The 17,774-nt window shown below is 40.1% G+C and overlaps 1 protein-coding gene across 3 annotated transcripts in view; it reads left to right on the forward strand.

The window, feature by feature from the left end:
* The first annotated feature begins 5,910 nt into the window (after window positions 1-5,910).
* The window catches only part of SCFD2 (sec1 family domain containing 2), a 405,099-nt gene continuing 393,235 nt past the window's right edge, over window positions 5,911-17,774 (forward strand). The window contains exon 1 of one of the 3 annotated variants that reach the window (XM_058722604.1): window positions 5,911-6,893. In XM_058722604.1, coding sequence (XP_058578587.1) covers window positions 6,056-6,893 — 838 coding nt within the window. In that variant the 5' untranslated portion in view covers window positions 5,911-6,055. The remainder of the gene's footprint in view (window positions 6,894-17,774) is intronic. The other 2 variants (XM_058722603.1, XM_058722602.1) reach the window with 2 other exon arrangements.

Below are 17,774 nucleotides of genomic sequence, written 5' to 3' on the forward strand. Positions count from 1 at the left end.
TGGTGTACATTTAGATTGGTTTCAACTTTTCACTTTAACTACCCTCCCTAAAAACACTACAAACGTTTACAAAAGCCTTGTAAATGACTTCTTGCAGAATTTTACAAGTATTTCTCCCAAGATCATAATGTTCAGCTTTTTAGTAAATAATGCCACATCATCAGGCTACTTTGAACACATCTTCTAAGGAGAAGGTCATCTATGATGGGTCGAAATTAGTGTTCTAGTTCTTAACTATAACTACTTAGTTGCATGACCTCAGGTAATTAACCTTTCTTTGCTTCAGTTTTCTCATCTACAAAATGGGAAAGCTGAATTTAATGGTCTCTAAGGTTTCTTTTGGTCCAAAAGTTTTCGAATAGGACACTCAGTTTTCAACAGGAAGTCATTCTAGTTTACAAATCAATCATGGGTTTACTCGCTGTCTGGTCAATAAATATTGTTCTTCATTTAACAATTATTGAATATCTGCTGTTTAAGAACTTGGAAAACAAAAATATGAATAAAGCATAGTCCATGCTCTTAAAATGCTATCAATTTATTAAGAAAGTCAGAAGTGTCTTAATTAGCTCCCCTACAAGGGAAAAAAGATGGATATGCTTTAATAGAAACACAAATGAAATGTTTACATCCCAACAATGCCACACCATCTCCCCTTATTTAAACAAATCATGTGGTTTTAATCTCCCCTTACCTTTGAAGACACAAAGGCTATTCCCAGTCTCCCTTATCTGTTTAGGATAATCCCTTGCAGTCTTCTAAACTCTGTTGAGGTATCAATGTTGAGGTCAACATTGTGATATCTTTCCTGAATCCCACTTTATTTCCTTCCATTTCTTTGTTCTATAAATGTATTTATGGAGGGTCTACCAAGTACCAGAGACTCTTCTAAGCTATGCAGATTCAGCAAGGAGTAAAACAAGGTCCTTCCTCTTGGTGAAGCTTTCATTCTAATGAAGGAAGACAGACAATGAACATATAAATGTACAGCTTTGTCAAGTTGTGATAAGGATTATAAAGAAGACTAAGCAGGATAGGGGGACCTAGAGCAGAGTGATGAAGAGGGATTAGGTGCAATTTTATAATAAGAGATCAGGGAAAGCTATTCTCATAACGTGACATAAGAATAGAGAGCTGAATGGAGGAAAGAAGTAAGCCCTTGTGGACTTCTGGGTGAAGCCCTATCTGACTGAGAGAATAGGAATTGCAAAGGCCCTGAAGCAGAAGTGTGCTTGGTGCATTCAAGGAACCCAAAATGAAATGGAATGGAGGGAGTAAGAAAGAGGATAGAGATGAGATCAGAGTTATTGGAAGGTGGGTAGAGCAGAGCTAATTACACCCTTCTAGACTCTATGCTGCTTCTATGGCATGTGTGTTTCACATCCTATGGTAATTACATCTACCTTCCTAGAACTCTTAACTAGATGAAGTCCTCCCTTAAACAGGGCATCTTCTTACATGCCACTTATTCATGAGATGGTGCCCAGCACTTAGATCTTGGCCTCTACTGACAGTAATGGAATGACAATTTTACAGTCTGCTTGGGAATATCTTAAGGCAGTCACTCATAGTCCTGTCTATTTATTATTCCATGAGTCTATAATGAACTTTGGTGCTTTCATGGAAGAACCAACTGCCTTCTGCCACGGATTGTCTTTCTCCTTTCGGCTACCTAAAATAAGCTTGTCTTTCAAGATGCTACTTAAACTGAACTGAAGAGTTGATGAATAATAACTGAGGCATCAGAATTGCCTTTACAGTGGAGGTAGCATTTCAGCTAAGCTTTGAAAATAAAGATTTTCACAAGCAGAGAAGCCCATAAATCACTAATAACCACTCATAAAAGGCCTCTTCCTTCCTTCCTTTTATACTGAGTTCCTTGCCTGGATAAGCTTCTTTATCTCCCTACTCACCAGCAGAGTTTAAAGATAGGTAATTTGAAGACATGATATAAACTTAAGACCTCTTCAAACTACAAACTACAATACTCTATATGTTCTGATTATATTTGTTTTCCATCTTATTGTGTGTGTCTGTGTATGGGGGTGTGTGTGTGTGTGTGCGTGCAGTTTGTTGGTTCTTAGGAAAAAAAACCCAAAATAACTAAGCATCAGTTTAAATATATCTCTCTTTGGGAAGTACTGAAAGGGATTGCTTAATAGATGATGATTAAAATACGGCAAGAGGTAAAAATCAAAGTGCCTTGCTCAATATCCAGTAGATAGCAAGTACTCGTTAATGTGCTTTGCATGAATATGGCATTTAGGCCTGACTGTGTTATTCACTGCCAACTTTAGTTAAGTCCCTTAAATCTCAATGTTCTTCACTTTCCTCATCAGTAAATTGATATATTAAAATATCAAATTACACCTGCATCCTGGAAGGCTAACAAAGCTAAAGTGAGGGTTCAAACGTCAATGCATGTGACAAGTTAGAGGCAAGATGGTGGTATGCTATGGTTTAGGCCTTTTGTCCTTTGAACAACATATCTGCGAATCACTGCAGATATGTAGAGTGCAGTTTGTTTCTTTCCAGATACTTCCTTTATAGGTACTTCAATGGGGTGTTAAGCACCAATTATCCATCTTCCTCTGCATTCTGACATATTTTAATACTAATTTTTATATTGCTATTTGTTTCTGGAAAATTGTGTCATCTCCTATTCAGCTCTATACTGTTGTGTAAACTGCACGCTCCTTAAGGATGAGAACAATTTTTTTTTATTTCTGTCTTCACCAGATAAGTGCTTAGTAAACCCTTAAGCCAAACGTTGATCATCCATGTGGAGGGCTTAGAAATGAGGCAAAAGGAGATATGTTTGATTTTGTGAGGAATAATAATTGCTAATTATGCTGAGCAAAGAAGTACAAATCACATTGAAATAAAGTAAATCTGATTATCTTCAAGCATGTAATTTCAGCAGGAATTCTTTTGACTCCACCGTAATATCTGAGAGCAAGAAATGGATTTTTCCTGGATTCTCTTCTCTTTTCTGTCTACCTTGTCTCCCAAGGTCATTTCCTCCAGTCCCATGACTTTTAATACTGTCTATGTGATATATGTCACTGACAGCCAATGACTCCCAGTTTTGCTTCTGCAGTCTCAACTTGTCCTTGAGCTCACTCTGATGTTTCACTGATGCCTTCCTTGATATTGAGTAAGCATGTCAAACTTATGCCAAAAACAGAACCTGTGAGTTGCCCTCCCAAACCTCTCCTGTCCCACTGCCATACTCTCTTTATCAGTAATCATTATCCAACGTTGTTCCAGCCAAAACTCAACGAATTACCCTTGATTCCTCTCCTTCCCTTAGGAATCCCTCTCATACCGAGGAAAACCTGTTAGCAAGGCCCATTAGTTCTTCCTGTAAAATATATCCCAAATCTAATTCCCTCCATCTCCATTGCCACACTGCATTTCGAGTAACACAAACCCTTCAATAGCTTCCTGTTACACAAAAAATCCAAACTTTCAGTATCCAAAAATGCAGTATACAATGGTATAGACAATGGAATGTAATCCTGCCTTAGAAAGGAAGAAAATTCTGACTCTTATGTTAGATGAACCTTGATGATATTATGCTAAGTGAAATAAGTCAGTCACAAAAAGACAAATACTGTATGATTTCATTTATATAAGATATCTAGAATAGTAAACTTATGGAAATAGAAAGTAGAATTGTGGTTGCCAGTGAGAAGGGGCAATGGGGAGTTCTTGTTTAATGGACATAAAGCTTCAGTTTTGCAAGACAAAACAGTTCTGGAGTCTGGTTTTACAACATTGTGAAAATAATTTACTGAACTGTGTACTTAAAAATGGTTAAATGGTAAATTTTATGTATTTTGTCACAATTAAACAAATACACGTCCTGACTGAACTCAGTGCATTTATTCCCCAATCTGCTTCTCTTCTGGTTTTCCGAATCTCAGTGATCACTACTTAGCAGTCATCCAGCCAGGAAACTGGGTGTGAACCTGGAATCCTCCCTCTATCTCATTCTCTTTGTCAATCTTCGTAACATCTTTTTATATACCCCACTCTGTCTAGCCGCTTTGTTGGTATCCTTACCTGTTCTCACCCAGAGTTGTTTCTGTGACTGTTTTCTTTTCTTTTTTTTTTAATATGAAATTTATTGTCAAATTGTTTTCCATACAACACCCAGTGCTCATCCCAACAGGTGCCCTCCTCAATACCCATCACCTGCAGTGACTGTTTTCTAAATAATCTCCCTGTCCTAAATCTTATCACTCAAACTGTTTTCCATTTAGAATTCTTTCCCCCCTAAAACTCCAGATGTGAACAAATTATATCCACTCCTAACAACACTTTAACTGTACTCAATTGGCTGCTACTATTTAGAATCAAAAGTAAGACTCACTCTGATCTTGTCCCTTTTTTCTAGTTCCTAGCTCCTGTTTCAGCTTGGGCCTCTCTTCATACAATACACTCCAGCTATACAAAACTGTGTGTATTTCCAGAGAATGTGTTGTATGGTTTCATGTCTCTATACCTTTGCCCATGCAGCCTCTGCTTGGGACTGCCAGGAATGCTCCTCCCTATCCTGTCCACCTGGTGAACACCTGGTTTTCTTTGAAGACAACTCAAAACTCATGTCTTATATGCAAGTTCTTCTGACCACTTCCTTTTTTCCTTAATGCAATCAAAATTATTTTTCCTCCTTTGTAACTCTTATCCATTAAAAAAAAATTGCTTCTGTAACTGTATTGCATTTGCTTTCTTTACATGTGGGGGTCTTTTTATTTCAGATTCTTTTGAAGGCAAGGCTGTGCCTTATTTCTATTTACACGATCAATGCTTAACACAGTGTCTCAAATATTGTACATGTCCATTAAAAGTTCATTGACTATATCATTTATTATGTGGATATGATTGAACATTTATTGATCATTTAATCAACATTTATTAAATACATGTTATTTTCTAGTGTTGGATATACCAGGCCTTTAAGTGTATAATGTTGTAGGAAAACAAGATTGTTAAAAGTTACGTCATGATATGGCAAATACTCAGCAGAGGTGAAAATTCTTCATGGATCAAGGAATTTATTTCATTAACCATTGTGCCTTTGTTGCCTAGGTCAGTGATTATACCTAGTAAGTGCTTAACAAATAGTGATTGAATTGAACTGAACTTGTGTAACATTCTGGGCTCAATCTATTGACTTAATTGTGCATGCATATACTGTTGTAGGCAGGGATTAGCAGGGGAGAAATTGAGAAATCATGAAGGATTTGTGCCATTACAAGGAGTCGGGCTGTATCCCATAGGCAACTGGGCCGGACTTGGTAGGACCAGCTTAGTTCATTAGGAAGAAAACTGAATTGGAGGGAAAAGAGATATAAAACTGGGAAATGATGGGGGATCATCGCTAGTGTCCAGTTGAGTGCTGACGGTGGATTAAACCGGTGACGCCAAGGATGGATGGGCTGAAGGGGCTGGATTCTAGGATTTTTGAAGCAAATCCAGATTTAGTGCCAATGAAATGAGGGAAAGATGGAGAAAGTGAAAACGAGACCAGTAGGTTTCTTATGAGGCTTGAGCGCTATAATGTATGTGACAGCAATCTATTAACTACAAAAATTACACATCACTTGGTTGTTTTCATCGTCTATTGGCGGCTCTGAGTTTAGATGAGCAAACCTGCTTTTAGAGACGTGTAGAGGATCCAAGGAAAATGCCAAATTTCGGATTCGCTTTTATTATCCCAGAGATTTCTCAAGACGCAGGGAAAGGTAACCTGAGCCCAGAGAGAGAGGAGAAGAAAAGTTTAGTGAGGCCCAGCCCTTCCGAATCACCCAGGAGCCACACAGCCCTGCCCTCTTCTCCCCAGCCCCCACCGTCCTTCCGCAAGTTCTCCGCGCCAGCCAATCACGCTCCAATACGTCATCAATGTGCGCGGACACTGGACAAGTCAGAGGCAGCACCACGTGTACTGTATTGACTGTCAAAGCCTTCAGGAGCCCAATTCCCGGAAGCTGTGAGTTCTGAAAGAAGTTCCTGCACTCGAGCGCCCAGAGTCTGCGAGCCCCCAACCATGAGCGCCCCGGGCGTGCTGTCCTTTACCCAGCAAGGCTGGGAGCAGGTGCTGGCCAAAGTGAAACGGGCTTTGGTCTACCTGGACGCCGCCTGCGCCGAGAGCCTGCACTGGGGCTGCGGATCCACGCGGCTTCTGGAGGCGGTGGGAGGTCCTGAGTGTCACCTGCGGGAGTTCGAGCCCGCCGCAGTTGGTGGTGGAGCCAAGCAGCCTAAGGCGGTGTTTGTGTTGAGCTCCCTGCTGAAAGGCCGGACCGTGGAGACCCTACGGGATATCATCTGTCGCAGTCACTTCCAGTACTGTGTGGTGGTCACAGCCGTGAACCACGCTGTCCACCTCACCGCTAATCACGTGCCGGCGGCTGCAGCGGCCGAGCTGGAAGGGCAGCAGCCGGTGTTCGAGCAACTGGAGGAGAAGCTGTGTGAGTGGATGGGCAATATGAACTACACCGCCGAGGTGCTGCACGTCCCGTTGTTGCTCGCCCCTGTGGCTCCCCACCTTGCCTTGACTCCAGCCTTTGCTTCCCTTTTTCCACTGCTCCCCCAGGATGTACATCTCCTTAACAGTGCCCGACCGGACAAGAGGAGACTAGGAAGCCTGAGTGAGGTGGATGCCACGGCCCTGACCCCTGAGCTGTTTCTGCAGATCAGGTGCCTGGTGTCAGGCCTCAGTTCTCTGTGTGAGCATTTCGGGGTGCGGGAGGAGTGTTTTGCCGTAGGTTCCCTCAGTCGGATCATCGCTGCAGATCTGGCTAATTATGCCCCTGCCAAGAACAGGAGGAAGACTGCCACAGGCAGGGCATCAGTGGTCTTTGTGGACAGAACTCTGGATCTCACGGGTAAGTGGGGTTGCTGTGGGTCTTCCTAACCACTCTCCAAAGTTTTGGGACTTTCACTGATTCAGTATATGCTTTATTGACCTCTTACTATATGTCAAGTTGAGGATACAAAGATCAACTAGATGGGTACAGCTCCTGATCCCACAGAGTTTGTCATCTAGAGGGGAATACACACAAGCAAATTAGCAATTACAGTAGTCAATTTGTTAAACGCTGTAACGGGTAAATACATCTTTAACATGCACTGCTTTGTTAAACGCAACTACATCTAGCTAAAGATACTGGGGACATGGAATTATGCTGACATGGAGGAGAACTGTACACCTGGGAACTTTTTAGAAATGTGCAGATGCCAGTATTCACAGTAATGCTTCATAAGACGGCTCTAATTTGTGGGAGAGATGTTGACAGATGAACCAGTGCAAGGGAAACTGTACAATACATGAAATTATCACATACAGTTTAGTTTTAGGTCTCTTTAAATGAGTGGTAATAAACACTTAAATATCTTGAGATTAAATGCAATTGTATTTAATTGAATATCTTGAGATTAAATGCAATTGTATTTAATTGAATATCTTGAGATTAAATACAGTTGAGACCAACCACAATTGTAGAAAATATTTTCAAATGTTCATTGATTGATTCTTAGCTCTCATTCTATTGAAGATTTGGTAGGTCATCTCAAATTTTAATAATGTATCAATCATTTATATGTGTAGAGAACAAATGTAACCCTTAAAATAGGATGAAGAGAAAACGCTTTCTGATAGTGACATGTGCATATTTTCAAAGGTCAACTTTATGATTCTCTAATTAGGTAGATGTAATGTTACTAGTAGTATAGTCTGGCCACACCCAAATTCAGGGAGAATGATCAGGAAACTGACCTTGGCAAGCATTCTTCTGAGTAGATCAGAAAAACAGTGGAATGAAGTTGTAAAAACCACAATAGCTATATTTGAGTCTTTGACCTTGTAAGATTAATTTTCAGATCATAAAATAGAAAGTAGCTAAATGAGAATACTGAGATGTCAGCTTAATTATGTGACCAGAAAAAACAGGTGTCTGGTCTGTCAGTGTGATTTAAGTATAACTGTAACCGCCCAGAACTCTTAAAAGGATTAAAAAGCACCTGAGGAGTTTATGCTTGTTGAATTTTTGAGTGTGTGGTGTATACTGTTTATACTTCTATTTCCTTACGCCCCAAATAGGACAGATTGTTTCACAATGAACTGTCACATAGTTTTGTGCCCCTCCCCCACCGTTCTGACTTCAGTTAGGCAAACTTTAGTGTCCTGGCTGTCCAGCATCATAGCAACAGTTCTGTTAAGTCTTAGGCATCTCTTTCTTGTATATGATTCTTGAAAATATAAGCCATCAGAAAACTTCCATGCATTCCCATCACCAAATGTGGTACATCTGCACCCACATATTTTTCTTTCTTTGTATTAAAAAGAGAGGTACTGTCTCTGCTGCTATCTAATGACATCTTCTTCACCTTTGCAGACTAGGTCCTTTCCCTTTTCACTTCTCTCAAAGATTTACCTCTGTTACATACCCTCCCCTATTCCTAGATCATCATTAAAAAAACTCTTTTCTACTGGATTTTTCCGGTCAACTTCTCTCAAAGATTTACCTCTGTTACGTACCCTCCCCTATTCCTAGATCATCATTTTTTTTTTTTAATTTTTTTCAACGTTTTTTATTTATTTTTGGGACAGAGAGAGAGCATGAACGGGGGAGGGGCAGAGAGAGAGGGAGACACAGAATTGGAAACAGGCTCCAGGCTCCGAGCCATCAGCCCAGAGCCTGACGCGGGGCTCGAACTCACAGACCGGGAGATCGTGACCTGGCTGAAGTCGGACGCTTAACCGACTGCGCCACCCAGGCGCCCCTCCTAGATCATCATTTAAAAAAAATCTTTTCTACTGGATTTTTCCAGTCAACGTACAAACAGAATGTAGCATCTTTTTTCTCAGCCCCTCATGGTCCTCCAACTTGTTTTATTTCTTGCTCCATTTTACAGCAAACTTGAAAGAGTTGTCTGTACTTGCTGTCTCTACAATCATCTGCTCCAATTTTCCCTTGAGTCCCCTTCAGTTAGGCTCCTTCCCCTCTAATTGCTCCCCCCCCCCCCCCCCCCGCAGTACTTCCCAGCAATTTCAAATCTCCATCAAGATCACTAATGGCCTCCATATTGCCAAATCCAATGTTCAATTATCAGGATTCATTTTACTCCCTCTCAAAGCAGCATTTGACACAGTGGAGTAGAGGATGCAGAGAGTTAAAAATGTAAAAAAATATTAAGACATACAAAAGATACACGGATAATACAGTTTCTTGTGTAATCCTCATGAATATGGAAATCTGACATGCCATTTGCTTGCTGACCATCTTCCCACAGCCTTCCATCACACCCCCTGTCAAATCCAAATTCTTTACCATTGTTTTCAAGGCCATTACAAGACCTGCCTGCGCATACCTCTCCTACCTCATCTCTCATTGATCTCCCTTCACACATTAGTCTCCCACCTCACTGGCTACCTGGCCATCCCTCAACGTGCCAAGTATGTCCCAGCCTCAGGGCCTTTGAAGTTAGTTCTTCTGCAGCTCAGCTTGGAATGTTCTTCCTTCACGTATCTACGTGGCTTTCTTGTTGACTTTTTGGAATCTCTGCTCAGATTTCTGCTTCTCAGGCAAGGCTTCCCTGACCACCTTTTTCTAGCTACTCTGTAACCCTAATTGGGATTAGTTTGTTCTTGTGGTCCTAGTAATTTATAAATTAACGTCTTTTTATTTTTATTTTTAATTTTTTTAAATGTTTATTTATTTTTGACAGAGAAAGAGAGACCGTGCATGAGTGGGGGAGGGGCAGAGAGACAGGGGGAGACACAGAATCCGAAGCAGGCTCCAGGCTCTGAGCTGTCAGCACAGAGCCTGATGCGAGGCTCGAACTCACAGACCGCGAGATGATGACCTGAGCCAAAGTCGGACGCTTAACCGACTGAGCCACCCAGGCTCCCCCAAATTAGTCTTTTTAATGGATACCTTTTCAATAATCACTCAAATTGTCTTCCAGATGAACAGATTAATGATTCATTTGTATCAAAGATGTTTCAACATACTCTTATGACCTCCTGTTGGAAATATTCCAGACTGATTTTCAGTTGGTACGTAGCTGTGTTGTCAAACCTGTTTTTTAAACATTAAAATTCTGTACTAGTGAGTAGAGAGAAATCCTCTACTTTTTGGGACTGCAAGTCCCCCACTACTGTTGCCCAGTAGAGAAGAGTGATATGACCTAGGAGAGTGTTGGAGTGTTGGTGTGGAGACAGCTGGTCCCCCAGAGCTGCTGAGGGTACTGAGACAGCGAGGGGTGGTGGCAGTGATGGCTGTGGGAATGCAACACTTGCCCTCCTCCAAGGTGGTCCCAAACTGAATGGGGTGGTAGGTGGATGGTATTGGTGGCATTATTGTTAGCATGGGTGCTCTCTGTCATTGGTCCGGTCTCTATGGTGTCCAGGAACATACCTGATCACCATGCTCAAATTTTTTCCTGATCTGTCTGGGATGTAACAAGAATAAGGACCTGGGAGTCATGACAATACATTTAATGGAGAAGCTATTACAAGAGTTTGGTGTGGATTCTTACATCAGATTGTGACTTAGATTGGTGCTTTGTTTATCCAGTAATATCTGCAGCATATAAAAGATTACACCAGGGACACCTGGGTGGCTCAGTCGGTTAGGTGTCTGACTTTGGCTCAGGTCATGATCTCGCAGTTTGATGAGTTCAAGCCCCACGTTGGGTTCTGTGCTGACAGCTCAGGGCCTGGAGCCTGCTTCGGATTCCATGTCTCCCTCTCTCTGCCCCTACCCCACTCACGCTCTCTCTCTGTCTCAAAAATAAGTGAACATTAAAAACATTCTTTTTTAAAAGATGATACCAACAATTTCTAAAAATCAAAAGATGATTGGAAATTGTTGGAATGAGTTGAATACTTTGAGTTTCAATATAAATTACTTGACAGCAGTTTTAATATAGGGATCAAAAGGAAATACATTTTTCAGGGTTTGATTTAGGTGTTAATTTTCATGTACATGTATTAATTTTTTATTAGTTGTTTAATATTTTGGATAACATCCTTGACAATTTACCATTAGAAAATTTATATGCTTATATACCTTCTTAGAATAAATTAGCACTACCAAAAATAACCTCCAATAATTCATAAATATCTGTCATTCTTAACATCTTGCTTACAGTACAGATAAATTTCTTTCTCATCTCTTGTCATCACCTTTGTGGAGAGTAATACTAATTTGCCTAATAGTTGGTATAAACATTTATTGAAGGCCTACTACGTGCCAGTTATTTTTCCAGGTATAGGGAAACAGTGATAAACAAGATAGACAATTTCCTTACTCTCCTGAAGCAGTTAATAAACTCTCCACTGTACAAACACTGAAATGCAGTAGAAATACAGAAAATTTGTTGTAATTATTTGAGAAGCAAATGGCTGCTGATGTCTGTTTGCTATGATTTTGGCTTACTTTTGCCATGTCTAGACCACCCAGAAGCTTGGGTCCCTGCAGAGTGTGTCAGACATGTTTGCACAGGGCATCTAAGTACAACATTCTATGGACTGTTCTGGCTTCCAGTTTGTTTCAATGGAGAATTAAAAAGGTGGATGTGATTTATGAATCCCTAAAAGGTTTGAGTCTGTTACCTTTCCATTCTTTTGTGGCTCTTAAGACTGACTAGAGTGCTTTGCTGATAATCTTCAAGTTCAAAATCGAAAGACAGGAGGTGGCAGTAAATCTGGGATTTACATTTCCTCTCCTGGTTCAATTCTTCCAAATTTTAGTTTCATGTAAACTTTTAAAATACATCCATTCGATTAAAGATTTACTTCTAATCCAAAGGGTAGCTCTTATTCCTGGGATTATGATACATTGATGCATTTATATTTGTTTTAAGATGTATATATTATTGGGGCGCCTGGGTGGCTCAGTCGGTTAAGCGGCTGACTTCGGCTCAGGTCACGATCTCGCGGTCCGTGAGTTCGAGCCCCGCGTTGGGCTCTGTGCTGACAGCTCAGAGCCTGGAGCCTGTTTCAGATTCTGTGTCTCCCTCTCTCTCTGCCCCTCCCCTGTTCATGCTCTGTCTCTCTCTGTCTCAAAAATAAATAAACGTTAAAAAAAAATTAAAAAAAAAGATGTATATATTATTTGTTAAAGTATTGAAATTTGAGACTGTTAACAGCTAACATTTGAGAGCATATTACTTTTCTCACCACTCTGCATATCTCAGCTCCTTTGATTTTCACAATAGTTGTTTGAGGTATTATAATTATCCCCACTTTGCAAATGAGGACACAGAGAAATTGAGGAGTTATGTAACTTGCCCAAGATCACACAGTTAGTAAGTGGCAGTCAGGATTTGAACCTTGACAGTTAACTGCAGAGCCTGTGCTCATAACCCATCTCATATACGTTACTACAGAGAAAAGTTTGGAAACTCTAGTGCTAGGTAGTAGAGATGCTGCTGAGAGGGTATCCAGCTAGCAGCTTCAGAGACTAAACACAGTTGTTGGGCTCCGATCCTGCCATCGTGTTCAGAAAAGCGATTTATTCTTTCTTCCCCCAATCTGATTTCCCACAAAATACAAAATAATCGGTGAATATTTTAGAGTTCAGAGGATACAGTTTAAAATAAAACACAAGTGTGAGGTATGATTGAGAAGACTTAGAAGACTGATGATGTTGCTGGTGTTAAAAGCACCTCAGTATAATAACTGCAAGTTCTGGCTTAAGTGGCTTAGTTGCTGTTTGCTCTTCATTGACCTTTGAGGGTTTTCTCATTTGTGAACAGGGTAAAATGGTGACCTTGAAGTGCTGTTGGAAGGATATGAAATCATTCATTCATTCATTCATTCAATATATAACTAATATAGTGGGTAAGATTAAAAAGTGATAGGATTTCCATTTTGCATAGCATAGCTGGAGAAGGCCTTTCTGAGGATGTGACATTTGAGCAGAGATGGAAAGAAGAGGAGAAGCAAGCTGTGTGGCTGTCTTGTTGTAGAACATAAAGACCCACTGGCAGGTGCAAAGTATCTGAGGTGGGAATATGTTTGACATGTTTGAAGAACAGTAGGAGGTCAGTGTGGATCCCTTCAGCTTGTCCTGCAAACACGGAGGGCTTGTGGTAGGAGATGAAGTTGGAGAGATCGGCAGAAGGAATGCACCGTAGGGCAGAGTAAGCACTTAGTGTAAAAGCCAAAGTATGATAGGAGAATTGGGGAGTTTCGAACTACGATGTGACGTGATCAGACTTATGTCATACGGGATCATAAACGGAAGGAGTGAGGGGATTGAGGTAGAGCCTCAATATAAGGCTGCTGCTACTGCTCCCTAGGTTGCATAATAGGCATGAGTGGTTAGGTAGGGTGGTCTTAGCTCTGCCTCTTCCTAGTCGTAGGTCCTTGGGCAAGTGCCCAACTTCTAGGTCTCAGTTTCCTGATCTGTAAAATGAAGATACCCACTCAGAGGGTCATTGAGAGGGTAAAATAAGTTAACACATCTATCTCCTAAAACAGTGCCTGGTATATATTGGGCAGTGGAAAATGTTTCTTACTTTTAATAATTAATGATATGCATTTAAAATGACTTAAGTTTTATTACTTCAAATATGTGTTTTCTCCCTAAGGCTAAGAACATGAATACAAGAATGAGTTGTCACACATGTAACCCAGAAGAATTCTCTTACCTGACCTCTCACCTGCTACTAAAGGACATGAGAGTTGGTAAGAGCTAGCCATTTGTCAGGAGCTGCATTCTGTCATACCTAGAGAAAAAAACAAAAAGCAGAATAAGTGAGGGGCGCCTGGGTGGCTCAGTCAGTTAAGCGTCCGACTTTGGCTCAGGTCATGATCTCACGGTTCCTGAGTTCGAGCCCCGCATTGGGCTCCGTTCTCACAGCTTGGAGCCTGGAGCCTGCTTTGGATTCTGTGTCTCCCTCTCTCTCTGCTCCTCCCCTTCTTGCACTCTGTCTCTGTCTCTCTCTCAAAAATAAATAAACATTAAAAAAAAAAAAGCAGAATAAGTGAGATTTCTATGATGATTCTGCCACATCGCTACAATTTTGGTCACTTAGCAAAGTGTAAAGAATGGTATGGATGATACCTATTCATTTCATAAATGCTTGTTGAGCAATTTTTATGTGCAGCTTCTGTGCTAGGTGATAGTGACATAAAGCCTCACTACTCAGTATGTCCTGGGGACTTAAAGCCTTAGCTTAACTGAAGCTAATTAAATATGCAGAATCTCAGGCCTCACCCCACACTTATGAATCAGAATCTGTATTTTAACAGGATCTTTAGGTGATTTGAAAGTGCAGTAAAGTTTGAGAAGTGCTAATGGAAAGATCAGTCAAAGCTATTGTCCATGAGAGACCGAGAACCAAATGAAAATGCCCAAAGCTCAGCAAGTTAGAGTGAATGACATGTGCCTTCATAAGGTTTAGGTACAAAATTCTCCTTTAAGGGGTCACCATTTCTAGGTCAGTGGTTCTCAATCTGGTTTCACCTTCGAACCACCCCAGAAAGTCTGATTTTTAAAAATGGGTCTTCCTAAGAGACTCTTAAAAACAGAATAAACTGAGGGTTGATGGGGGGTGGGAGGGAGGGGAAAGTGGGTGATGGGCATTGAGGAGGGCACCTGTTGGGATGAGCCCTGGGTGTTGTATGGAAACCAATTTGACAATAAATTTCATATTAAAAAAAAATAAAAATGGGTCTGGTGGGCAGGCTAGAATCAGAATTCTTTTAAAAGCTCCCCACATGTGCAAAGATATAAGAAGGGGCATAGGTTGTTCTGGGAATCCTTTTTAGATCATTTTTTATTAGGGCTTAAGGTGCATGAAGGTTGGGATGAATGAAGGAGTGGTAAAAGATGAGAAAGGGTGATGGGGATAATGAGGAAGGAGGTTAGGGCCATTTTCCAAAAGCCTTAAATTTAAGGCTCAGTGAGGAGTCGTAAGAAATTTTTAGGCAGGCAAAGCACAGGCACACATTTCCTGTTGAATGAGTTTTCTGGTGGACAGTGTCGGGGATGGATCTATTGATTCCAAAGTGGGAACTGAGAGGTGAGTCAGACTCTGATGGGGTGGGTTTTTTGTTGCTGTTGTTTTGCTTGCTTTTTTTCTAGTCCAGTTTATTAAAGCATAGTTTACGTATAGTAATATTCATCAGTTTTAGTGTGTAGTTTTGTCAACAACAGACAGTCGTGAAACCAACACCCACAATCAAGACATTTTGGAAATTTATCAGAAGACCATTATAACATCTAGGTGAGAAATGATGTGACTTTAAACTGAGTCAATAATGGAAAGAATGAGGAAAGGAGTCGTTAAGTATTTAAATGAGAGAATTATCAGCGTGGTGGCTGATATAATGGAGAGGATTAAGAGAAGATATGCCAAGTTTTCTAGCCTGGGCAGTTGCAGAATCCATTCACTGCGATAGGGAAGGTAGGAGAGGATTCAAGTTAGGGGCAGTATAATGAATGTTATGTGATTCTCTTATCCAAGATTTCTGTGTGGGGAAAGGTATTTATTGAATAAACTTGTATATATACTGCCTTATGATTATCCTACCCCCAGCCCCTTCCCCTCTAAAATCCTACCTGATAGTATGGAATCCTTGAGTGGGCTTTTGACGGGTATGCAGTATCTAATACACACCCTTTGTACTCGATTCGACTGATGTGAGACAGCCATAGGTAGTGTTAAAAAACAGTTAAAAACCAGTAATACTTGTAATAGTAGTATTTGAGATCTGATAACCTAACACCGCTTTCCCCATCCAGATTGTGTCAACTGAATATGGGATAAGAAGTTGCCAGGTGGAGGTGAAAATACTTGTTTTATTATGGATACAGTAAACATTAAGGAATGCGGCTTCTTATGTCTATGGACAAGTGACTTCCTAATACTGAATCCCAGAATTGAAAGGTTTACCACACAACAGCAGGACTGAACCAGAGCGAGTCTTTTTCCTTCTTCCCAAGGGCAGAGCCTATCCTAGGAGTAGCAAGTAGAACAGAACCAGAGAGTCCAGGGGAAAAGTGATTGACTAAAGGACGTAAAGCAGTTTTGGGAGTCTTACGCGAATTGTTGTCCTTCTACGTAGAAGGGAACGTTAGGAGTAATACATATATTGTTCTTACAAGACAGAACTATAATAAAATACTGAAACATCTCAAAATAATGAAAGAGAGTCACGGATTCTTGAGAAGGAATGATGGGCAATCAGCAAGGAAGTGAGTCTTTGAATATACTAATTCAAAGCGTCCAGTAACTCTATCTCAACCCAAAGGGACAATATGCACAACCTCAAAATATTCTGTTTGTGAGTATGTTAGAAAATGCTATTGTTGCATTTCTATCTTTTTAGCCTCAGTACAGTGTGACTAAGCTCTTGTGAGGGCTCGTATATGTATGTGTATGTGTATATGTATATGTATACGTATATATATTTTATTTTAATTCCAGTATCATTAACATACAGTGTAAATGAGGACGTCTAAATTCTTGCTTCTCACTGTATTCTGTTTGAGTAGAGGCGAGTGAAGATGTTACCTGCCTTATGATAATGATACTAGCATATACATTCACATATGATCCACAGAATAATGCAGGATTGGTATTTTTCTGGTGCTGTTACCTAAACGAGTTTAGCCCTTGAAGCAATTGACTTAACATAGGATTTCAAGTCTTGAGGTTTGAAGATATTTAGGTGTCAGTTGGACCAACTCTGAGTTTATAGCTTGGTAAGATAGTACCACATTTATGGAAGTTGCCTCAGATTACATAGGGAACTAGTGGACTGTTGGACCACTAGAACCCATGCCTCCAATTTCTTTTTCCTACACACACCCTGGAAAAGATGGCATTGGGAAATAAAACACTCTGTGGCTATACTAGACCACATTGCCGTTGGCCAAAATAACTGGGTTCTGGTTGGTTTCCATTCTTCAGCTTTTCAAATAATATTTTTTAATTTCTGTAATAAAGGAAAAATTAAGTTCTCTGAAAATTTAACTGTGATACAAGTCTTTCCATTTTATTCATTTCATAAAAGAAGAATCTGAAGTTATTGTGACATTGAGAGGCCCTGAATTCTTAGTCTTTTTTGGGTCATATAAATAGCACTAGTTAAATGTAAAAAATGAATCTTGAACCAGAGAACTGAAGCCAGAGATGGAAGAAATTGTATTCAGAAGAGCAGGACAATTGCTTGAAAGCCCATACGTGCTTTATCTGTCATTATCAAGTATGCTAGATATACATATCCTTTTGACTAAATCTAAGAAGCTGAGTGATTATGTCTGTGTAAATTTAACATTTTATTAATTCTCTGATATAATAGTAGAAACAGTAACTGATAGAATGTAAATTATTTTTCCGGTTAGGTAAGTCTCATGTGCTCCTTCTAGAAAATATTAGGAAAAAATGATATTTAGGTAGAGTTTATATCAACCAAAATATCCTACTATCCAAAGATAACCCTTGTTAAAATGTTGGGATGTGAGTGCGTGTGTGTGTGTGTGTGTGTGTAACAACATATTTTTTATTCTTTTTACAATAGGAATGTATATTCACCATGGGAAGTTTAGAGGCTATAATTAGAAGAAAATAAAAATCATAATTTGAGAACTGCTTCAATATATATACCATAATTGTAAAAAAAATTCTATTCTATTCCTTTACTTTTTCTTATTTTTAAATGTTTTATCTATTTATTTTGAGAGAGAGAGAGAGAGAGAGCGAGCATACAAGTGGGGAAGAGGCAGAGAGAAAGGGAGAGAGAGAAT

The sequence above is a fragment of the Neofelis nebulosa genome, chromosome 3 (assembly GCF_028018385.1).
Source record: "Neofelis nebulosa isolate mNeoNeb1 chromosome 3, mNeoNeb1.pri, whole genome shotgun sequence".
NCBI lineage: Eukaryota > Metazoa > Chordata > Mammalia > Carnivora > Felidae > Neofelis > Neofelis nebulosa.